This window comes from Balearica regulorum, chromosome Z (assembly GCF_011004875.1).
Source record: "Balearica regulorum gibbericeps isolate bBalReg1 chromosome Z, bBalReg1.pri, whole genome shotgun sequence".
NCBI classification, from domain to species: Eukaryota; Metazoa; Chordata; class Aves; order Gruiformes; family Gruidae; genus Balearica; species Balearica regulorum.
In genome coordinates this window covers 57,849,980-57,874,641 of record NC_046220.1, presented here as the reverse complement: position 1 = coordinate 57,874,641, position 24,662 = coordinate 57,849,980, and the positions used below count along the sequence as shown (strand labels likewise).

General features: G+C 39.9%; 1 protein-coding gene across 2 annotated transcripts in view; it reads left to right on the top strand.

The window, feature by feature from the left end:
* The window catches only part of DOCK8 (dedicator of cytokinesis 8), a 94,906-nt gene that overhangs the window by 44,327 nt on the left and 25,917 nt on the right, over positions 1-24,662 (top strand). For both annotated transcript variants that reach the window (XM_075740177.1, XM_075740178.1), the window contains 16 exons: positions 1,767-1,884; positions 3,590-3,660; positions 4,334-4,472; positions 5,905-6,006; positions 6,759-6,854; positions 7,909-8,143; positions 8,915-9,079; positions 10,791-10,966; positions 12,732-12,827; positions 14,139-14,234; positions 15,002-15,151; positions 17,584-17,697; positions 18,730-18,885; positions 21,704-21,843; positions 22,441-22,610; positions 24,238-24,383. In XM_075740177.1, coding sequence (XP_075596292.1) covers positions 1,767-1,884; positions 3,590-3,660; positions 4,334-4,472; positions 5,905-6,006; positions 6,759-6,854; positions 7,909-8,143; positions 8,915-9,079; positions 10,791-10,966; positions 12,732-12,827; positions 14,139-14,234; positions 15,002-15,151; positions 17,584-17,697; positions 18,730-18,885; positions 21,704-21,843; positions 22,441-22,610; positions 24,238-24,383 — 2,170 coding nt within the window. The remainder of the gene's footprint in view (positions 1-1,766; positions 1,885-3,589; positions 3,661-4,333; positions 4,473-5,904; positions 6,007-6,758; positions 6,855-7,908; positions 8,144-8,914; positions 9,080-10,790; positions 10,967-12,731; positions 12,828-14,138; positions 14,235-15,001; positions 15,152-17,583; positions 17,698-18,729; positions 18,886-21,703; positions 21,844-22,440; positions 22,611-24,237; positions 24,384-24,662) is intronic.

Genomic DNA, 24,662 nt, shown 5'->3' with positions numbered 1-24,662 from the left:
ACACGTAAGCAAGATCCCTAAAACTGCTTGAGCATAAATGGCACAAGCTTTAGCTCTTCAGTATAGTACTTGCTGGAAAAATGCTTCCTTGGTTGTGTAGTCAGCAGAGAGCTCTCTGTTTGTGATTTTACATATCTTTCATCTCAAGTCACATCTAAATATAAAATCCAGTACTCAGGGACATTATATGGATTTGTGACATCTTCTGCTGGGCTGCAGATTAATGAAGCAATGACTGGATTATGCAGCCTCCCCTACATGTATTTCTTCACCTCTGGCAGATGTAATATTGATAATATCCTTCATTTAATATGTCATTCCCCCAAGCATAATTCAGTGGAGGTTACCAATATATTTCTTTCTTTCACTTAGCTTTTCCTAATATCATCTTGGAGAGAATTTGGCAGAGCAGAAATTGCATTTAAGAAGGTAAGGAAGGAAGTGCATTAGTGTGGCAGGAAGGAGCACTATCCTGAACAAAGGGAAAGGCAAGTTACATGCTGGTTTGTTTGCTAAGGCATGCCATGGCCCATGTAGCATCTGTTGGTTAGCAAAGTAGCTTGTGTCTTTAAAGATCATTGTCACATTGTGACACATGGCCATAAGGACAATCAACCACAGTTTTCCAGGTCTTGGGATACAACAAATGGAAGATGGACTGTCTGATTTAATGACAACATTCTCCAAAGCTACTCCACCTTTTCAGCTGACAAAGGTGCTGAGGAGATATCTGCGATAAAGACAGGGTGATTTTGTGTGCAGCTTCCAACTCTCACAAACAAAAAGAAACCCCATGAGTAGTTTTCATTGTTTCTCAGTGGAAGCCAGCACGCTTCCACCAACACTAGTTTTATTCCTTACACTCAGAGCACAAACAGTGAGAATTCTGTACCAGACTGGGAAAATGAGATATTAAATAGACATAATCATCATACCAGAACATGTGTAATTCAGGTCTGGCTGAAATCTCAGGCTTGCCATAGACTTCACCGGAGAAAAAGCTTTCTATTAGCATTTTGACTCTTCTACCAGAATTGTTGGGTTTTGAACTTGAAAGACCACCTATGCTGCTAAATTCTTCACAAAAATTAAAGGTGCTTTTTAAGATTAGTGATCTGTCCATATACAGAAGCTAGTAAACAGCAAAGTATGCCATATTTTAAGGCATTATTCATATCCGTTACTAAAAAATGTCAGTTTCTAGAATTATAGTTGCAAATTTCTTGTTTGTATTTACTCAGGTTCATTGATAGTGCCTTTTGATTTGCATAATCTATGCCATTTTGTTGCTATAAACTAGGAATGTATGAATTTCAGTTGTTGATTTTATTTGCTGGTTTACTTGTTTTTATCATCCCTGAGTGATTCCTTACCCCTTCCAAAATGTGATTCTTCACAGCTGAGAAGGAAGCTGCTTTGTTGAGAGATTCCTGCTTTTCATTACATTGAGCAAAGATATTAATTCATATATAACTGGGAATTACATATTCATTAAAAAAAAAAAAAGAGAGAGAGAGAAAGACCACCTTCTCAAAGACATGGCTTACTGTATGAGAAACCTTAAACATGGGATGTTTTCTGTGTCACAGCAAGAACTTACCTTTTCCTTGTGAACTTTTGAAATGGAGTACTGGCAAAGCTTTCACTATCTAGGTGTAATTGAAGGACAGAGGGAGGAATCAGCAAAAATTCTAGCTTGTGCACTTCATTTTGAGATGCAAATTCATGCCGTTAACCCATTTTATTGTTCCTTTTCTTTCTTCCAGAAATCTCCTCTATGTTTACCCTCAGAGGCTGAATTTTGCTAACCGACTGGCTTCTGCAAGAAACATTACCATCAAGATCCAGTTTATGTGTGGTGAAGACCCGTCCTGTGCAATGCCGGTAATAAATGCTGAGATTTCTTAACAGACTTTTGCTTACGTGCAAACCTGAGGACTGTCTGAAGAGATAGCTCTTTTTTTACTTCCCATCACCACAGTTTCTAGTGAGGCCTTAAGAAGTCTAGCATCAGAGACCTGGAGAAGCTTGTCATTCTCATCAGAAAGCAGGGCTGTAGTCCTTACCCACAACAGGAAAGACTTGTCACTCAAGTGGAACAGAGGAATATTACTTCCTCTTATCTAAGTCTTCTGACCTTATTTTCAGTAAAGTGGCATCGTATTAAATCAATGCTGTGTTGGAAACTCTAATGGTAAAATTGACAGAGCTTCAGAGACCTTTTAAGAATGATACAGTCTGTCTTCCAGTGTTACTCCTCGTATGCAGTATGTGTACACAAATACTCAGGTGTAACACTGGAAGGTAGAAGTTGGGATCTGCATTGCCTGAATCTGTACAGGTGCACAATCATGCAATGTGGGCAGAGTTTTCCATGTTTGAAACACACTGTGTATTGGGGCATATATGTGCACTACTAGCAGAGCAGGCAGCACTGTCTATTTTCAGGTTATTGTCTCATTTTAAGATCCTCTCTTCAGCTTTAACTAGCTTCACATGTTCTGCTTGAAGTGTTCTGACCCAGACATCTGCTTCAGCCTGAATTTTTGGGGAATTTTTCAGCCAGTGTAACTGGCTGTTTGAGAATGACACTGGGATAAAATCTTTTGTGATTTTATGTGTTAGAGGGGGAAAAAGTGAGTGGAAATATTACTTTGAGGAATATGTTGGAGCACATATTGTTGAGGAACAATATGTTGGAGCAAGGACTGACACCTGACCAGCCTTTATCAGCATGCTGACACTGCACAGGGCATACTTCGCTGCCTTCCTCCACCTGAGCTCTGGAATTGAAATCAGAGCATCGACACAGTGTTTTCCCAAGCCATGTTTCATCCAGAGCTGGAGCTGTGCCATGTGAATGTAACACCATCTTTTACACAATACTGCATTGTTGGTTTCCTTAAAATCTGCCCGTGTTATGACTAGGTTTTGACAAATGCTTAGGATAGACACAGTTCATCTGGCACCCTTCTCCACTGTAAGGGAGCTTTATCTCAATACATATGGACTTGTGCTGTACAGATATCCTTGTCTAAGCTTATCTGCCAGGGCTCCATTTAAAATTACTGGATTTGAGGACCTTACCATGAGGCTGTGTCTGAAATGAGGAAAGCAAATCAAGCACCAAAAATGCCTATTTTTCTTCATTGATTGTAAAGAAACTTTGGACCTCTAAGGTAAGGTGAGATAACTCTCACCCTAAATGAGCAGGCTGCAGCTGAAAAACAAACTTCTACAGATAATTTTAATTTAACTTTTTAGCATTTACTTAAAGGCAATGTGATAATGTTTAAGAGGCTCACCATAACTTTATTCCTGCAATTGCTAACTTTTTAGTGCATGACTGGAGAATGAGGTGTGGTAGTCAGTGGCTCTGGAAATGGCCTCTGCTCCATTTTCTTGATGTTTTTTACTCTGACTGGTGTGTGGGGAAGATGCTTGGTAATAAGACATTTGTGTCAACGTGCTAAGATAAAATTGAAAAGTCATTTTCAGCCTTCAGATACGGTCTTAGAATTTATACAAGATTATGACAATTAAATGCTTTAGACCTGACTGCTGTTACTTTCTTTTCTTCTTAATGTAGGTAATTTTTGGGAAATCTTCAGGTCCAGAATTTGTGCAAGAAATGTACACAGCTATCACATATCATAATAAGTAAGTATTGTTACTATTTATATGACTTCAGAAATATTAATCATGACCTCTTTACATAATTCTTAGCCTACATAGTTCATCAAGGAATGCTGGTACTAATCAATTTTAAACATTTATATTTTATGTAGATTTGTCATATTTGATTTGGTTTCCTACATGCATTTGCATAAGTGAACATTGCATAAGCGACCATTGCCTTTCTTTTTTGGAACTTTTCAGAGGTTAGTTGAGAATATTCCTAATATGAAGATCAAAGAGCAGGAGCAGGAAGCAGTGGCACACCTTTGTAAGAGCATTCACTTTGATGAATTCACAGGTCCGAAAGAGCTGAAGGGACATTGTCATTCTCATGAATGTGGACTTGGGATTTAGGACTTACACAATAAATACGCTGGAACTCAAAATTAAGACTGAATGTTTTTGAAAGTATAGAGATAGGTGAAAGCTGACACATTCCAGCTGATATCATCTATGGTCTTCCTGTTTCAAAGCTGTAGATGGTTCATAAATATAGCTGTACATACATACGTACTTTGTTTAACTTGGCTCTGAGGCTGTTTTCAGGATGTATACAGTTTTTATAACCATAGTGTTTAAAAGCCTACTGGAAAATTTGCCTTCTGCTCAGTCTTATATTTACATTGGAAGTGTACTTGGCTTTTTTTTTTAACAGGTCCCCTGACTTTTATGAAGAAGTGAAAATTAAGCTGCCTGCAAAACTCACAGAGAAACACCATCTATTGTTCACATTCTATCATATCAGCTGCCAGCCAAAGCAAGGAGCATCTGTAGAAACCCTCCTCGGTTATTCAGTAGGTTATATATAAGCGTATGTATGTGTATCTACATATGTATCTACATCCCATGCAAACAGACTCTTTGCTTGTTGAGAATTTTGTCATATATTCCCTTTCTGGTTATGGTAATACATCAAAACCAGTAGAAGTTCTTAATGTTAATTTACAGAAACCAGATGCAACCTATGCTATGTTACATCCTTGTCCTATAATTTTTCATTGTTAAGTGTCTTCGAAGTTAATGAATTCACCTGATGAAACTGAAGTTAAGTATGCACCTAAATATTTGCAATAGCAATGCTTTATAGCATATCGCCTAATTCTGTTAGATATATTTATTGAAAAAATAATAAACCACTAAAATATATGCAATTACAATTATTTACTGGTATCAAACATGTCCATACATGAGGTAACAACTAATATAATATTTTCAGTTAGGTTTATGTTCTAAAGTGTCTTTTACATCAAAATTAAAAACCAGAAAGTATCTAGAAGGTAAAATGTAATTCTATTGCATTCATTACCTTTGTGTTGTTTTAGCTTAAGAAATAAATATTGTAGCATAGTCTCTTTGACCTTTTCTTTTATCAATTGATATTTTTAACTGGAGAAATTTTAAAATAAGATGAAAGCATAAATGATGATAATATTCAGATTTGAAAACATCCTAGTGCTGTTGTCAGAAATTGAGCTGTGGGGCCAGACACATGCTTTCCATGTGTTCTTGCTATGATGTTTGTATTTGGTTTTGATCCCTATACTGAGAATCCCTTTAAATGGGCTTTCTTTTATGGACAGATATACTCCAATCAATGTCAACGGGATTGGTAAGAAGTAAATTAGTTTGTAGTTCAGGAGCAAGAGTTCACATAGGTGAGGACTTAATTATCAAGCTTCTGTTCAACTAAATACAAAATGTTTCTGCCCTGTGATACTCAGATGCACAGCCTCTTTCAGACTTGAATAGGAGAAAATTAAGTGTCTCCAAATATCAATACAGAGTTATGATGAGTCATTCTGGCCTTAACCCTCATGGTCACAATGACCAAGATGTTCAATTTATCCTTAGCAAAACTTTAACTCTGTTGATTTGCTTCAAAGCCAAGGATCAGTGTATTTGAGATACGTGATTTTTTAAAATAAAATGTGGGCTCTACCAAATCCTTCTGGTAGGATTTATTAGAAAAATATATGTCACACATGAAAAGCTCTGTGTTTGTTTTCTTCAAAAAAGGATGGTTTGTAAGGCTGTCTTGTACATTTTTCTACAGTAGCTATCAGTGAATTTAAAATGCAAAGAAATTACTGTTGAATGGGTTAGAGCAGAGAAGCTTGGGTCAATATCTCATTTGTTGTTTTGTTGACTATACATAACAAATTAGATAAATAGCTCTAATCATATATAGTCATGAATATTGCTGTCTTTTCTCTTCATTTGTTTCAGTGGCTGCCAATGCTATTAAATGATCGTCTTCAAACTGGACATTATTGTCTTCCTGTTGCATTGGATAAGCTGCCTTTCCACTATTCAATTCACTCTCCTGAGGTAACAAAGAAAATTATGAAAAGATAATATTTTCCTGATGTAGAAGAACAGCATAAGTGTTTTACAAACTAATGTTGCTGACTGCTTGTAGACAATGCCTTGTTTTTGTACTTTAAAAGGGGAAAGCACTGGAGAAAAATGTTGTTATTATTGTCACTGGTGTTATTTTTAGTATTATTTTATATTGTTATATTGTGTTTGTTAAAGTTAGTTATCCAAGCAAATCCTTGTAAATTGTCTAATCAGAGATACATTTGTACAATTGTAGAGGGTGTCAAGTCAATAATTTGCTTTCTTCTATACGATGATTTGCGCATTTTTTTTGTGGCTATGTGGGAGAGGGAGGAGAAATGGAACCAGGTGCTAATACTGGAACAGAAAACTGTGCCCTCTGAATAAATATGGCAAGTAGAGGCTTAAAACTGCACCACATCACTCTGGAATGCCTTTGGCAGTGCTTTAACTGGGAACTTCTAACCTTAAAAATATCCCATCAGAAGATGTGTATTTGTGCTGTCTGTGCTAGACATCCAGCTGAAGTGCTCCAAATTTCCCAGTTCAATGCATCAACTTCTCTCCATCTAGTCTGTGAGAACAAGAAGATGCCTAGCTGTGGTCCTCTGTATGGCACTGAATTTGGATATCTAAAATGAAGTGAATAGTGCAAATACCTGTAGAAGCCTATGTAAACAGACTTTCTGTTTGATCATTGAAACGAAGATAACGGTTCCTATATTTCTTTTCCATCACAGAAAGTTCCATCTCAGATACCACCTATTAAGTGGGTTGAAGGACACAAGGGTGTTTTCAGTGTTGAAGTGCAAGCTGTTTCATCTGTTCACACTCAGGTAATGCATCAGAAGCAACACACAGCTATAGTTTCATTTCAAAGAGAATTCAGATGTCCAGGCCAACTTAGGAGGTTTATGAAATGGAGATGTTTGAGCCCATATAGATTTAAAAACAACTAACAAACAGCTATGGAAATAACCTGATATCCTCAGAGAATGATATCCTTTGGTGAAATAAAATCCACTGGTACAAGTAAACAAATGAGGACTCTCAGCAGCGAGTCACATCAAGCAATAGGGAGCCTGGTGTCCTCTCGGCTCAGTAGGGGTCTGCTTAGTCTGTGTTTGAAAGACACTGGCAGGGCACAGTGCCAGTTTCTGCAGTCTGCATCTTCTATTCTGCAAGGTTAGTTCAGACAGTGTGTCCACATCTGCAGAGACCTCCCCGCCTCCAGGGACAGGTTATACTGCCAGAATGTTTTAGGCAGCTCAACCGTCAATGCCGTGTGGTGTGCGGACACAAACTTAGTGCTGAATGAGGACTCTATGATTCTGGTGATTTAAATATGATAGGAAATGGGAGCTTCACCCATCTTACTGGGACACTGGTTAGAGGCAGAGCAGCTTTATTTTGTTTCTGCTGCTTTACAGTGCACCCAGCACCCTGTTCTAGTTAACCCTGGTAGCTATGTCCTAACAACTGGAGGCCCTATGTCTGAAGCAGGTCCATCACCCCTTTGCAGCATTCTTTTTAAATACAAGTAGGGCACACTCATAAGGCACATAACTTGTACGAAGCAGAACTTAGGTGTGGATGGCAAAGGGCCTATAGACCTACAGCATGACAGAGTTTTATCAGAGAGAGGGAACAGTATTTTCATGAAATGAAGCAATCACTTTAGTGAGGCCTTTAATTTTTCTGCTTTTAATGTGATCTAACCAGTCTCTGAATTTGAGCCAGATGAAAAGGAACAAACAAAAGGCTGTGACAGCTGCATTACAAATTGATCTCCAGTGTTAGCCACCACTGCAAGCCAGAATGGTGAAAATAATTTCTCTCATCCCCTCAGGTGTATCAGCTTTGTTAACTGTGAGTGCACTGTATTTGCAGGACAATCACCTGGAGAACTTCTTCACTCTGTGCCATTCTCTGGAAAGTCAAGTGACATTCCCCATTCGACTGATGGACCACAAGATTACAGAGGCTACACTGGAACATGAATTGAAACTCAGCATTATCTGTTTGAATTCTTCACGCCTTGAACCTCTTGTCTTGTTTTTACATTTGGTACTAGATAAACTTTTCCAGCTGGCTGTACAGCCCATGGTCATAGCTGGCCAGACAGGTACTTACTGGTGCATGGCTTTGGAGTGGTAGTGCAAGCAACCTAGAAATGGGGGGGGGAAATAATTGCTAAATATCCAGGCTTAGGTATAGTATCTGGGGTAGTCTACTTCAGAAAGAGCTATAGGTCAGAAAGTGGGTTGTGGTTTAATCAGCAAAATCACTTATCCTACAGCTGACATTGCTGACTCCACCATATCCTTTGCCCAAATATCTTTAGACAGAATTGAGTGAGCACAAAACCAGAGAGGATATAGTAAGGCACACAGATTTTTCTGTTACTGAGCCTGCCAGTTGCCCATCACATATGTTAACTCTGGAGGGAAGGCATAGTTGGAGACAGTGGTGTGGCTTATTTCTTATCTCATTTTGGTAATCAATACTTGTCATCCACTATAATATTTGTGGAAAAGCCTGCTAGCTTGTATTTGCCTGTCAAGTGGAGAATAATGAGTCTAAGTGTTCTTCAAGTAGGTATTTTATAAGAAATGTGTGAAGGCTGCTAGAAATGGTAATTAACAGATATGGTCTGCTTCTATGTAACACGAAGTGATGGAGAAGCAGTGATGAGGTTGAAAGTCAGTGAAGAGTGGTTATTGGCCTGTGTAGATCTTGGGTCTGGTCAGGTACAGCAATTGCTGTCTCGAGCTCTGAATTTGTTAAGAACTGAATTAAAACACGCAGGATTAGTTGTTGTTGGTACAAAGAATGCCCTTACCTTATTATATTATACCCTTCAGTGCTGAGACTAATTCCTGCCTTTGTTTCACAGCCAACTTCTCACAGTTTGCCTTTGAATCTGTGGTTGCAATAGTGAACAGTCTCCACAACAGCAAAGACCTGAGCAAAGACCAGCATGGGAGGAACTGCCTCCTGGCGTCTTATGTCTACTATGTATTTCATCTGCCAGATCCTCAAAGAGAAGTAGTCAAACCAGGTAATATTGGTGCTAGGGTTGCAAAAGTATTCTTTTTTTCTTGGTACATGCTATTCAGCATGGTGCTTCTGAGAGGAGGACTTAGGGAACTGGCCTGTAAAATAACAAACACAACTTCTCAGACCCAGACTACATACTGTTTCAGCACAGCACTGATCCAATGTATCATTTTTCTCAGAGGAAGGTCAGGGATATCAGTGCTGGAAAAAGCAACACGGACTTGCCCCCCACAATCTCTATCTCTCAGTCATTCATTTCAGATGCAGGGTTGAGGTGAGAGAACTCCACAGCTGTATACAACACTAGCTTCATGAAGATGAAAGAGACATCTCCTAAACTGAGGCTTTCTTTAGAGGAATTTGCATCAGTAAAATACTTTCTGTGCAAACTAACTTACTGCCAAGTGGCATAGGGTCAAGCTCTGCCAATTTCTCCATCACATTAGGGATGTAATCAGAGGATAAAATCTTGTATGTTGGCCAGCAGATTGAGGGAGATGATCCTTCTCCTCTACTCAGCACTGGCGAGGCCACACCTGCACTGCTGTGTCCACTTTTGGGCTCCTCAGTACGAGAGAGACATGGACCTACTGGAGAGAGACCAGCCACAGGTGACAAAGGTGATGAAGGGACTGGAACATCTCTCCGATGAGGAAAGGCTGAGAGAGCTAGGGCTGTTCAGCCTGGAGAAGGGAAGGCTCGGGAAGGATCTTCAATATATGCAAAGACCTGAAGGGAGGGTGCAAAGAAGACAGAGCCAGGCTGTTTCCAGTGGTCCAGAGGCAATGGGCACAAACAGAAACACAGGAGGTTCCCTCTGAACATCAGGAAACACTTTTTTCCTGTGAGGGTGACTGAGCTCTGGCACAGGTTGCCCAGAGAGGTGGTGGAGTCTCCCCCCTTGGAGGTATTAGAAAGCTGTCTGGACGTGGTCGTGGGCAACCGGCTCTAGGTGGCCCTACTTGAGCAGAGGAGTTGGACCAGATGACATCCAGAGGTTCCTTCCAACCTCAGCCATTTGTTATTCTGCTGCAGCCTATTGTCCTAAAGGCTATAGGATTCATTTGATCAATTGCTACATATTAACTGACTTACCACCAAGCAGCTGTGCTGTGGGAAAAAAGGTAAGCCCTTTTCTCTTTCAAACATTCATTTAAATCCCCCTGGAGGGACATTAGACTTATGTTAGGATATGCTAAAATCTCTGATCTTGCCTACACTTGGAAATTCTTTGTCCTGGAAAACTAAGGTCCATGGGAAAGCTGAAAACTATGTAATCATTTAGTGAAATTTCTGCTGGCAGCACTCTCTGCTTCCCTGGATACTTTGAACATAGTGTTAAATGTTATGTGTTGAAGGTGGTATTTTGTGTTTAGGCCTGTGAATCTTGTTTTAATCTACAGCAAATTAAAAAGAGCTGATGGGGAGAAGAAAGAGTTATTGTAATAGTGCTGTTGCTCAGGAAACCCTGTTAATCTTTTGCTACTGCTTGTGCAATCACTCTGTGAGTTGTTGTTAGGGAAAACATCTGCACCTTGTCATTCAATGCCTGTGTAATTTGTTAATGAAGCAGTTGGTGGTGAGATTTTCAAGAGCTTTATGCTATTCAAAATGCTGATGCTGTAAAAGCACTGAGCAAAGCTGGCTTGGATCTCATGTTTGTCTCACATATATGTCTTTTAGTCGTAATTCAAACATCTCGCTATTGGCAGGTGCAGGCAGCAGTGCTGTTTTGACAGAGTCTCGTTATTACACATTTGGACGCACTTCCGCAGCGTCTGTTGGGACTAAACTCCTGCAGAGCCGTGTAATAAGCTGCAGCAATCCTGACATCACTGTTACACAAACTGCTGATGATGAGGAGGTCAAAAACATCATGTCATCCAAGGTGAGAGAACAAAGCCAAATATCTGGAGAATTGTATGGGCCAAAACCTATCTAGATTTCTTCTTTGAGAGTTGGATTTGCTTCTTGTAAATGCACTGTATGTATCACCAGAAGCATTTACTGTTTATCTGATTTGGCACAGGTACAATAAATCCCATTGCTAAATTCTGATGTCTCTTATCGATGAAGAAAGCAAGAGGTTTAAGAACTCTGTCTCTTGTTTGAGGCTTAGACACTCCACAGAGGGTTTTGCTTTTTTGACGTGCCTCACTCTCCTGTTCTTCCTGACATTTAGGTTCTGTTCATGTCTGGTGATGTGGGCTCGTCCAAGTTGCACAGAGTCAGTGTGAGAAAAGACTACTATTGATTTCACTGGGAACAGATTCACTTTCTGAAAGGGACAAAAGAGTCCTCGAAGGGGAAATAGTTTTCCTAAAATGCACTGATAATTTATTCTTGCTCCTGTAAACTTTTTTTTTTTTTTTTTTTTAAATCACAGAGCCTGTTTGGTCCTAAATAGTTTCTTGTTTAAAAAAAAAAAGTAGGCAATTTATATGACAGCAGCCCCATGATTTTGAGTCAGCTATAGTACAGATGCCATGTGCATATTTTGTAACGGGGTCTTTCCCAATACTTAATTCCACCACCAAGTGAAACAAACTTTGTCTGTCTTTCTCATCCACAACTACATATGCCACCAACAGCTTGCAGGATAGAAAGGATGATGACAGCCAAGAAACAGGATTTTGCTTCCTTGATTGACACCTGGTGCTTGCTGGTCTACAGCATCCCAGGCTCATCTCAGAGCTTTATGAGAATGGCTGTGCTCAGCTCCTCTCTGGGGAATCCAAAATCTAGAGTTGCCCATTCAGTAGAAGCTGTGAAGCTGTGCCTCTGACAAAAGCAGGATTTTTCTCCTGCTCCTAGCTATAGCCCTGGCAGAGCTCCACAGCAGCATGTCTGCTGAGGTCTGAACTGTATCCTCCCTCCCTTTTCTTTGAGTGTTACATATGTAAAATACTGCTTCTGAAGTAGGTTATTTTCAGAAACATTTTGAAGTCTTTTCTCTATTGAACAATCACATGCCTCTCCAGTTAAAGTGAATGGGTACTTGTCTTCAGCAAGTTAAATCAGAACTAGTAAGATGCACAGGTGTTGCCAATCTTTGATTTGTTTATGTGGGCATATATATTCATCCATGGCAATTTTTAATGATGTATATTTGAACTTAAGAGCTTTATGAATTTTACTCTAATGTACTGTGTCATGAAAAAACAGAGCACCAGGCATTTTTTTCACAAATTAATACAAAATTTAAATGGTTGATATTACAGCTTCATCACATTGATAAATGTAGCAATTTATAATTAGCTGCCGCCATTTCACTGCCTTTTAAAATGGCATTACTTTTAATGGAAGGAAGACTCCCAGACGCTGGTTAATTTCGGATGTAGAGCCACCGGATAAAGTTAAAGGACAGTTACCTTGGAAAGGGTGAATTGTAGTGCTTCCAAAATACAGCTGCAGTGCTGAAACTGGACGCGTGATGGCAGGGTTGGCATTTGTACGCGCTTGCTGCTGCATTCACGTGGTCCTTGGCCTCCGCTAGGAAGGGGGATGGGCACAAGGGAAGAGAAGAGCTGTTTAGGTGGGCATTTGTGCAGACCTTTCAAACAAATTCCGCCGCTGCTGCTTTCTTCTCTGTTAATTAGCTTAAGATATGTATTAACTTACTATTACATATTTCTTCTGGCTATGCCCTCCAGCCTATGGATCACAGCTCCAGTCGGATGTCTTTCTATGTTGAAGGAACAAATGATGTGCCAAGCGTTTGTGCAAGCCCACGGCCATCCAATAAAAAGGTACCCTACCACTAAGTGTGAGGGAGCACATTAACAGAGCTTGCAGCCTCCTGAGGCAGTGCTGGTAGTTGGTGTTTCTAAATGAGGAGAGCTGGGAGAGAGAACAAAATAACAACTAGTTTTATCAAACAAAGAGTTTGTGATGGAATATTGAATCAGTGGGTAAATATTACACAAAGCTTTCTGTTTCTGCTCCATAGTCTTTAGATTCTTTTTCCAGGACAGATTTAGACAAGTAATAGCCTGCCTGGGTCCTCCCTTTGTTCTCTTTCTGAAGGTGTTATGGGCTCTGTCTTTTTCTGCTGCTGTTTACCCTTGGATACCTGTCTTTACATGTTACAGTAAACTGCATTCAGAAATGTTTGCCATCTCTTTTTTTTTTATAAAGAATGTTTTTATTTCCCCCTTTTTGTAGCTGTTAGAACCAAGAAATTCCTTCCTATCTTGGTTGTGTATTCCCAAATATCTTTTTAACAACATAGAAGATACCATAGATAATTTTTGCGGAGCTGTATCTTGTATTCAGTATTGATCAGCAGCAGTGGCTTTGGATGAAGAAGCAGGGGAAAACCCTGCTACAAGCAGTTAAGAATCTGAGTTACAGTTAAGAAACTCTCCTTTCTTACTCCTGTTTATTGGTTTGATTTCTGCCAAAAAGCATAGAGGTTTATACCCAGCTGAATATTGGATGGATTTATATGTCCTATTCAACGTAAATATGCTTAAGATGCTCATTAGCTTTGTTGTTTGTGTCAGGACTAGAAAATAGTCATTGCAATAAATTTTTAGTCCAGGTTTGAGTTTCATAAAAGTTTAGATCATTGGGATTGGGTGTCTTATGGTCAGATCTCACTGCAAAGAATATTGTCTCCAACTACAAACCTCTGTACAAGCTCTGCTGTAGTTATTGCTGTGTCCTCTCCCACCATAGAGACAATCTTACTTCTACCTTCTTTCAAAAAACATGGATGTGTAAATGGAAACACTAAGCGGGGAGTGGGGAATGTGACTGCTCCCTGTCATGCACACAGCCAATTGCCTCAGGGTAGACCAAAGGCATTTCCTAGTTTAGTTATCTGGGGTTCTGGATCCACAGAAGAATGGGTCCCAAAATCAGTTTACCACCAACCTTCCTTATATGTCATCTTGGTTAAATCTGCCTTCTGATCCCACAGGGATGTCTACACATCCCCATCCAGCTGCTGACTCTTCAGTATGGGGCAGTTTCCCACAGGGAAGAGGGGGAATGCTTAGACTGGAAGATGAATTGACAGAAAAGCCGTTTCTCAACACTCTGTGTTTATTATCTAGCATTTCCATGAGGAGCTGGCACTGCAGATGGTGGTCAGCACGGGTATGGTGAGAGAATCTGTCTTCAAGTATGCCTGGTTCTTCTTTGAGCTCCTGGTAAGATTTGACAGTGGTATTTTATAGTAAGTTAATGGTGAAATGTAGCAGGTGCTCCAGGCACAGATTGAGCTGGGTGGTGATCTCTTCAGCTATTCACCCCCAGTGTGAAAAGGAGAGGTCCCAAATAATGGAAGTACAACTACAGAATTCTCCATATTCACCCCCATTCCCCACTGACAGCCTGTGGTGGCAAAGTCCTACATGCACAGTGGTCCACAGCTTGCAAAAGGCTGAAAGACGGACATCAGACTGAGCCCGTCCTTTTCTGTGAATACCTGTTCTTGTCTTTTTCACCTTGTTAACAACGTGGGAGCAGTGACAAGGCTCCCTGAACTCACAGTTTCACAGACCCCTGAGGTGATGGATGGATGTCAGTGGCAGCATATAAGCAACCTAGTAGCAGGGCAAGAAATAAGAATTAATTCCAGAAGTGTGACTCTGTCATCATGAAGGGCAAGAGTTGCAAACAGCAGCATTTGAGAGCTGCAGATACAAGGTACAGGGGAGGGTGATTCTGATTTTGGGTGCTGAGAGCAGCCAATTGTGTGAACATGAACAGGAGTCAGAGTCTGTGTTTGAGTCTTAAGCTCTCTGTTGTCATTGCCAGTACACGTAGGATTTATCAGAGCAGCTCTGAGAAGATGAGAGTAATTACATTCAGGGAAAAACAAGTAAGGAATCTTATTCCCATGGACTAATCTATAGCAGTAGTTTTACCTTCAGTTTGGGCATTTTTTTAATGAGGTTTTTTTTCTGCTTTTTAGATCAAGAGTATGGCTCAGTATGTTCACAACATAGAGAAGCAAGACAACCCACGAAGAAGCCGGTTCTCTGATCGCTTCAAAGATGATATCACCACTATAGTTAATGTGGTTACTTCAGAGATTGCTGCACTTTTAGTCAAACCACAGAAGGTAAACGCATGACGTAAGCACTGTGTTACACTGAGTTGTATTTAATCTCATTTCACCTTTAGCAGTGTCATTAGAATTAGGCCAAAACTGAGGTGGTATTCTCACATGGACCTTAAGCAAGAGTTCCAGCTGAGCAAGGGGCAGCCAGCCTTGTGCTCTGCTGGCAGACTGGTTTTATTCAGCTCAGCTCCCCAGCCTGCTTTTCAGTGTGGCTGCACAGTGCAGGGAGAGAATCCCCTTTCACATCAACGGGAAAGGCTGGACACCTATTTTCAGTGGCAGTGATGCTTTATACTAGATTAGCCAGGGTATCAAACTGCAGCCCAAGCAGGGCTTATTTCTTTTATCCCCCTTTCCTGTTAACCTCATTTCTACTGCATAGTGTTTTATTTCACATTTGACTTCTCTGACGGTAGTGGGCTATGCAATATGAAGGCAGTATTCCTCCTGAGGGTTGCAAAATCCAGCCACGAGTGATCTGACCCCAGATCTCTTTAAAGAGGCACTGGCCATATGAAAATTAAAGACAAGAACTAAGCCCTAAATCCCATGAAATTCTTTCTCCTGATATATTTTAACAAGTTGCACTGGTATAGCAGATTATAAAGTTGAAAGGATCACAAAATGTGATTTATATTTTAATTGTCAGCTTACATCACTCCAATAAATAAAGTTAAGGCCACATCTAGGCACTGGGTGACTTGTTCATTCAGTTGTTGCAACCAACTTGTTTTCACACCTCAGAGCTGCCAAATGCACCATGTTAGCCCAGCAGTGTGCTCTGCCACAGGGCAGACCACGTTGGAGAGCTGGCCTACTGGGTCACTCTTCAACCCGCTCAGTTTCGTGATCCGCTTCTGCATGTGTGCCCTGCTGTGCTGTTGAGGAGCAGAAACTGGGAAAGTGCCAAGACCACACAACTGAGGGCAGAGAATGGCAGAAGTGATTGTCACTGTCCACCAAAAAGTTGTTCCTGAAGCTTTACCCTTTGCTGGATCCTTTGGTGTGCTTCTGTGATAGCCACGTGCAGAGGAATCGTTTCCACAGAAGTGTTTATTTAAGGCATCATCATTTTTTAAAATACATTGTGTAATAAAAATTTGTTACATTAAAAATGTTTTAATGAAACCGTACATTTTGCCAAGAGATTAGTATTTATGGCTTCCTCATGAGAAATACAGAGTTTTATAGGCTGTTAATTCAATTTGATTTTGATGGAGTGAATATATAGAACATGATTATGTATGAAAATCCCCCTGCAGTGTTTGCAGAATAGGCCCATTGGTTAGTGGTGCAGAGCAGCAGAAGGTAATGTGTGTCTGATTTTTAAATTCAAGCAATAATAAACTATGTTTCAGTACATGGTTGAACATGTCAGATTGCCCTGGGATTCTACAGTGATATGTCTGGCATATTTTAGCCTACCCAATAAGGTAGTGGAAAACTAATTTTTTCTTCACAGTAGAAAAATGTTTTACTGTGTAAATTCCAGATCATAGCAAATATATATATATATTCCTGAACAGCAACATAAAGGTTGAAAAATTTAAAATTAAATCATAACTACCCCGAGGTGCTGCACACTTGTTCTCACTAGTCAGAGACACAGGTAGGGACAACATTTTTCTCAGTCATTTCCTCTGTCAGTCTTGAGTGAACCCACCTGAGGGCTCTGACCATTAAATGTGTGCAGATCCCTTAGGCACCTCGACAAATTGCTCTTGGTGAGCTACATATGCTACTGAGATTTCACTATTTAAATTGGTGTGATTGAAGTAACTGTAGCCTCATTTTGGAGGGCACGAGAAGTTCTTTGTGATTTTTACTTGGGGGCTGCGTACCTCTGGTAATCAGTCCAATTCTAAGCATGCAAGAGCTTAGCTGCTGAATGGTGAAACCCACAGATTTATCTTACCAGGGTTTTTTTACTATCAGTTTTACATTTAAAAATTCTAAACAAAATACTTGGCATGCCATCAGCAGAGCCAATGCCAATTTTTATTAATATTTGAAAACAATATTTCCTCTTTTAAGTACCTAAACCAGCATTCTCTAATGTTAAAGCTTCAATTAAAAAAAAAAAAAAAAAAGTCATATGCAGGATTGCAGCCCATAGGGAATTCATAACAGGTGTCAAATTCTGTTTCATTGTGGTCAGCCCAAAGTTTGTGTAGATAAACTTATTCATCCTGTGATATTCCCCTGTGAAATCTACACCACTTGAAATAATTTAGAGGAGTGATTCTGTATATTTTTAAGAAGACCCTGTAAAATGGAGAACTGAAAAAATCTTGTCCAATATGTTCCATGAGATGGTTCTGGGACCTGTCCCCTACACTATTTCTTAATGATTCTAAAAAGTCTTCCACCTTTATATAAGTTTTATACATCATAACTGCAATTCCTTTTTTTCCTTTTTTTTTTTTTTTAAGGAAAGTGAGCAAGCAGAAAAAATTAATATCAGCTTGGCATTTTTCTTGTATGATCTTCTTTCTTTAATGGACCGAGGATTTGTGTTTAATCTCATCAAACATTACTGTAATCAGGTAGGCACCATGCATGATCGGGATTGCATTTGGCTTATGGCCAGTCCGGTGTTGTGTTCTGTTTGATTCATTTATCCATCAAGATCCTTTGAGCTGTATTAAAGGGCCAGGTAAATTTCCTATTTCCTATTGCATATGCAGAGACTTTAAACCTGTTTTGATTTGTGGTCTGCAGAAAAAAATTGAATGGAGGTTAAGACTCTTTTAGAAATGTCATACCTTGCACTGCTGCAGAGCATCCATGGAGCCACTTTTCTTCCCTTACTTTTTTACATCCCCTAGCAGCAGGGTCTGCAGACCATACAGAGCAGCTTTTGGTCTCTGACTCTTCCAATGCACTGCTGTGAGGACAGTATTTAGATTTGGGGGATTCAGTCAAAATGATCCATCTCTATTTTCTTGTTCTACAAGTCTTCCGAAATTAAAAATAAATGATGATGCAGGATGTTGCTATGAAAATGTTTCTTGTATTTGAAGGGTAAAGTGTTCCTTCTGGGTTATGACCTGATATACCTGCTGTAGGTTTTCTGCCAAAGGCAGGCCCTCTTTAGCTGATAGTAGGTAGGAAAATGCAAGGTGGCCACCATCCTGGTTTCCTACAGTACATGCAATACTCCACTGATGTCGTTGATATGAAGGAAAATGACAAGACCACTGATGCTCTGCCTTGCCTAGCAGGACATCTTATGCATTTACCACAGACTCAGCAGAGTTTTCTTTCGTTTTAATCTTTGTGTTATGCAAAAGGGAAAAAAATATTGTAAGTTTTTCTTTTGAGAGGAAAAAAAACCCACAACTGATTATTATCTCTTGTGAAGTTGGTAAGTCAGCTGGGGAGGGGGGAGAGAGACACCACCACTGCCAAAGAGCAGCTAAGGGATGGAAACTAGTTAGGTACAAGGAACCAGTAAGCATTTTAATGCATGCTCAGCTATTCATCTATTTCTGTTTCAGGAAGCAGGATATTTCACTGCGTGGTAATTTAAATAGTGCATGCCCACCACGTGACACTTTTTTTGTTTGCTTTTCTAGCTCTCAAACAAGCTGAATTCACTCTCCACCCTGATTTCCATGAGACTGGAGTTCCTGAGAATTCTCTGCAGCCATGAGCACTACCTCAATCTGAACCTCTTCTTCATGACCTCCGCGTCTGCTCCAGCATCCCCCTCTCCCTCCTTATCCTCCCAGGTAGGCATCCATTAGATGATATTGCATGAACGTCACATGAAGCACGCATGTAGAGAAAGACTTATGTTGCTCTGTATTCAGATACTTAGGTTAGAATTAGCCACTGTTGGATCAGGAAGAACAACTTCCCCCTTGAAAGAAAAGGGCAGAAGAATAAAGGCTAAGGGAGTACTACTGCAAAACTGCATCTACACAAGTTAAAACGTAACATGACACAGATATGTGCCCCTCTAGAAAGAGGCAAACAGAAAGTGACTGTTAAGGCAGACATACAAGGTCTAAAAGGAACATGGCTCTGAAGGCTAATTTACAGGCACACCTTTATCTCATCCATACTCAACCACAAATACGTATTTCAATATCTGTTTTGGAGAATTATGCCATGCTGCAGTGCACAGCAAATTTTCTGTGTGTTTGCCTTCTAGCTGAACTTCTTGCTCTCCAAGTGGATGTACATGCTACCACTATGTAAGTTAGTGGCTAAAACATTACCATTTTCAATATCCTGGAATCATGGAGCCATGGAATCAATATCCTGTTGAGCTCTAGTGTTGTTCAGAGCAGGATCATGCTTTCCTTTTAAATAAGCATTCATTTTTAAATAAGCATTAGTAGCATTCTTTGTTCTAGGTTCCTCCCCACCCCAGTGGTACAGATGATGCTATGAGTTTGCCAATGATTTCTCTGTGTTTTCTGGACAATGTTTTCCCTTTTATTTTAACTTTATGATTTTTCTATGTGGAGACACTCAGGTATCCTAAGTAGACTCTCCACACAATTTTTGTGAATGCTCCTCCTCATCACTTCTCATTTCTCCCAGGATGTCATTCCCAATACATGCAGATTTTTCCAGACTTGACCTGATGCTTACACAACTCTAGACTTCCTGAATGTCAGGACCTCCCATCCATCATCATGGGCATGGAGTTCACAAACATATTCAATAAAGAAATTGTTGTCTGGTGTGCCACACACTATATTTTTACAGTCTTGTGCTCTTCTTCTCTACGTTCTACTTAGATGGTATCTTGCTTTTACCATGGGGCAGACCTCCTCACAAAGGGTGCTAGCCTGCCTGCTTTCCACCTCAGTGGTCTTGCAGAGGTTAGGACTGGGATGAAGCATTTCAGTGCAGTGCCCCATAGTTGCCACAGTCCTTGGATGCAGGGGAATGGAACTGAGACTAAGAATGGTTGTGTGTACAAAAACACTCTGAGTAACGGAGTAGTTCAAATTCACAGGTTCATTTTCAAGTGTCATTGCCAAAGAATTGGTTGGATGCTAAGAACCTTAAGGGTTCTGATAGGTAAATAATACTTTATTGAAGTTTTTCCTGGTCTTAAAAGCAAAGCATAAAGGTCTTTTAGAGTCAGGATTTCTCAATAGTTTTGCTTAATGCTAATCCTGGATGCCAAAGAATTAGAAATGGGACTCTTCTGCTTATGGGGAAAAACAGAATTCAGCATAGCTCTTGCAACTAGTTCTAGCAAGTCAGCGCTGGGTAGACACCAGTTTAATCATTCTTTCCTTCAAGCAACTTCATCAACTTTTTTCTCCTTTAGGAGTAACCTATGAAGTGCAACCTGCGCAAATCAATAAGGCTTTTGTGGCCCTTGGATGATTTAATACATTAGCTGACCACCCTTGCAGTAATTTTGATCTGTCCGCAGGAGTGCTGCCCAGCTAGAGTTAGATTTTCAGGAAGAAATGTGGCCTTGTGAATAAATCTTTTGGAATTCCTGGAGAGAAGCCAAATTCACTTAGCTGGGTGCTCTACATTTTAAACGTTATTCCACACATAGTACAGCCAATGCCTGTCTGCTTGAGGTTGAAATGGGAGTGGGTTTAAGAATATGAATCCAAAATATGGGGCTGCTCAAAGACATGAGTTTCATTTGACCCAGTATGCTGGAAGACAGCTGCCACAGTGTGGTATACTGCTACTTCATGTGTTTGTTTTCTGGGACTATTCCCAGGTGACTGACAGAAATATTGGGAGAGAATATTGAAGAATATAAATTAAAAGCAAAATTTGGACTCATAAACCCCAGTAGCTGCACTGGGGAGTAGAGTCTAAGACTTATGCTCACCAGATCAGGGGACAAAAACATTCCAGGTGACCTGTGGCACAGACCTATGATTGGAGAAGCTAAGAAGTTCACAACACATATATAGCAGCAACTTTCCATTCCTGGGCTGGCTGTATATCAGTCATAGCCATAAGTTACAGCAGTTTGAAGGCTGCTCTAAATTATGCCAGCTGCCAGCAAGCTCAGCCAAGGATTTCCAGGGTGAAAGGAAACACTGTTCGTATGTCTTTCCTGACCTTACTTCCATGCAAAACATCACGGATGCTGAAGAAGGCACAGTGCAGAGCTTCTCACATCAAGGTCCTTCTTAACGTAGGGGTAGCCTCTTGCTGTATGGTGCCTGATGGCTGCTCTGCAACAGTAGGAGCAATGTAAAGTGTTGTAAACATGGAGAAAATTCTGACTTTGTATCTTGTCCATACTAATTAATACAGTGATTATTAATTAATCACTGTATTAATTAATTTTATGTCCCAAAAAATGTCAAATGAGTTGCTCACACAGAATGAAAATTATGAGATTGCATCCTAGCAAGCAACTTATTTGAAACTAGATGCTTTTTATTTCACACTCAGATGTTTTCATCCAAAATGTCCAACCTTCTTTCAAAGTCTGTACTTTTCCTCTGGTAGAGTTTTTCCGTTAGCTACATGGACTGTGACTACAACCTCTTTAAGAAGCTTTGGTTTCAGTGATCATTCTGTAACACTTCTATTATACTTCTGCAGAACTCTAGTTCCTGCTCTAGTTTCCAGGACCAGAAAATTGCTGGTATGTTTGACCTCTCAGCCGAATACCGTCAGCAGCACTTCCTGACCGGCTTACTTTTCACTGAATTGGCAGCAGCGCTGGACGCAGACAGCGAGGGGTGGGTATCCCAGTTTGCAGATTTTAGAATGGGATTGAGTCACACTATTACTCTTGGCAAGGTCATAGTTTGATTCCAGGGCAGTCCTATTTCCCCCACTCTTTTCAGTGAGTCACTCTGTAACATAGCAATAACCCAGTCATTGGTTCATCTGCAGTATGTTGGTTCCAGTGAATAAAAGTATACTATTTGTTACAGCAATGTTGGATAAATACATGAATTGAGAACACAACTTAAAATTTCAGTTGCTTTTCTCTCTAAAACACCTCTGCCTTTGTCTGAGCTTAAGAGTTTAGCTAAACTTTGGCCAGAGTCTGAAGCTTTTCTTTAAGAACCTCTCTTCACCTTACTCAATTTTTATGGGAAGTTTGAAATACTTGGGTAATCTTTGATTGTGGTGAAGTGGCTTGGAGATGTAAGATAGCTATCTTTTGCAAAGAACATGAGTCTCTGCTCAGAACGGAAGAGATTATCAAGCAAATATTGGCATATTAACTTGTTTCTTTCACCTCCACTCTGTTTCTTAAATCTTTGATTTATAAATAATTTGTGGATGACCCATTAATGGAGCTCATGGGTGGTTTTTTGTGTTAACAGGATTAGCAAGGTGCAAAGAAAAGCTGTCAGTGCTATCCTTAGCCTGCTGAGTTCCCATGACCTAGACCCACGTTGCTCAAAAAAAGAGGTGAAGATTAAAATTGCAGCTCTCTACCTCCCTTTGGTTGGTATCATTTTGGATTCACTGCCACAACTCCATGATTTTACAAGTAAGACCTTTTTTCTTTGTATTTTTCAGCTTCTTAGAATGACTTGTCTAAACAATCTATCAAACATAAAAGAGATTGTGCTAAGTGCAGAAATTCCCCACAGTCTAGTAAGGTTGAATATTTCTTTACTTAGAAGTAAACTGGATTTTTAAAGACAGGAAAAACTTCAGTGTCCTCACTTCCTGAGCAAATGATAGACTAGAGATGTATCTATAAGTACTCCTCCTTGTCTCTTTGTGTAACTATTATGATCCTGCAAATAAAGCCTGCAAGATCTGTGAGAAATATTGAGATGTAGATATGTTTAACAGACAGTAGGGAAGAAAACAAGACTGATGCTGACACTGTGTTACATCACAATTAAAGAAATTGGATTGTATTCTTTTTATCTTTTTCTGTTGATCTTTAGTGCTCTTAACATGATACCGCAATTAATCTTGGGCAAATGTATTCATCACACAGGAAATATAGTTTTAGCATCTATCATAACTATAAACTTTGCTCTACATTATCAAGCCTTTTAAAATAGCATTATCTAAGCTGTTTCCTTGCATTTTACTACATGTGTGTTCATATGTAGCTATTTCACATTTTTTGTAAGGTAGTAGATCTCTGCTACTTGGAAAACTACATTTCACTTCCACAAATAAAATAAAGGCTATAAAGAAAAAAGGTATAATCCTTGAAGAATATACTTTTGTCACTGGTTCTGAAAATATTTTTCATTTACATGTCTGGACAAAAATCTTTATACTATGGAAGTATTATTTGGCACTTTCAGTCTAATAGGATGGAAGCATTTATTATACATTGGCTAATCAGATCTCACCCCATTCTTCTAATCTGAATATTATCTTTATACCACAAATGAAAAGGAGACATTGTGAGGAAGCCCAGGTGTATCAGTATGTCTAGATTTTAGAGTTTTTTTCTTTTTGAGTATATGTTACAAGAGGCTGTTGACCTTGACCTGAACACACTGGGACTGGCTGGTCATTCAGCTTCTCTGAAAAACAGGACTTGCAAAATACTTAACGGACACTCAGAATCAGAGGAGATTTTTACAAAACTTAGGTATAGATAACTTTATTTGCTGAAAGTGATGTCAAGAACTAGCAGGGAATGGAAGCAGTTAGATACCTAAAATTGAACTTGTTCTTTAGCCAGCAGGCAATACTGCCTCTGTCAGCTGTTAACAGACTTACACACTTTGTTGAGTATCACCAAACACACATATGGCTTTTGCGTTGATCCTCTTGCCTGAAATGGACTGGAACTGGATGGTTCCAAGTCTTATGAAGTGCTGACTTAGCTTTGAATTTCACAGACAATGTCATGTTCGTTACTGCCTTTGCTTTTAAATTAGCTTCTCTGAATACCTGCAGTTTATTGGACACATCTCCTTTCCTTGTGTTTATCTGAACAATTTCGCAGCTTTTGCAGATGGCTGCAATCTGTCTTGCTAATGCTGCACCTCTGTCATTGCTTGGTACATCAACAAGACCAATAGTCTCAGGGATGGAGGTGCTGATTGTTTTGTTAGGTTACAGCCCAACAGAAGACTGTGACATGTGAGCAACAACAACTGGATTGCTCCTAAATTTCCAATGGGATATTTCAAATCTAGTTTCAGATGCCCGCAGCGGAAAGGGACGCACAGGAAACCCAGAAGAAGAACAAGAGTCTGCAGGTGCAATCAACCAAAATGTGGCCCTTGCCATTGCAGGAAATCAATTCAACCTCCGGAACTCTGGAATATCTCTGGTGTCCCTGGTATGTCCAGTGCTCTGCCAATCTCCTTTCTTGTATCTGTTTTCCTCTTTCTTTGTTTTCTCCTTTTACCCTTTCTTGCCACTAATAACTACAGTCATGAGAAACTGCGTTTTCTTGTTTCCTCCAGCCCCAAAGAATGCCTTTTATTCCTCCTGTCATCTCCTCCTCTTCCCTTCTAGTCATTTATTTACTCCTTTACCATAGTTCCATGTTTTCTCCCATCTACCTATTTCCATTTCCACACCCAACCTAGTTTGCTGATTTCCAGATCAGCAAATG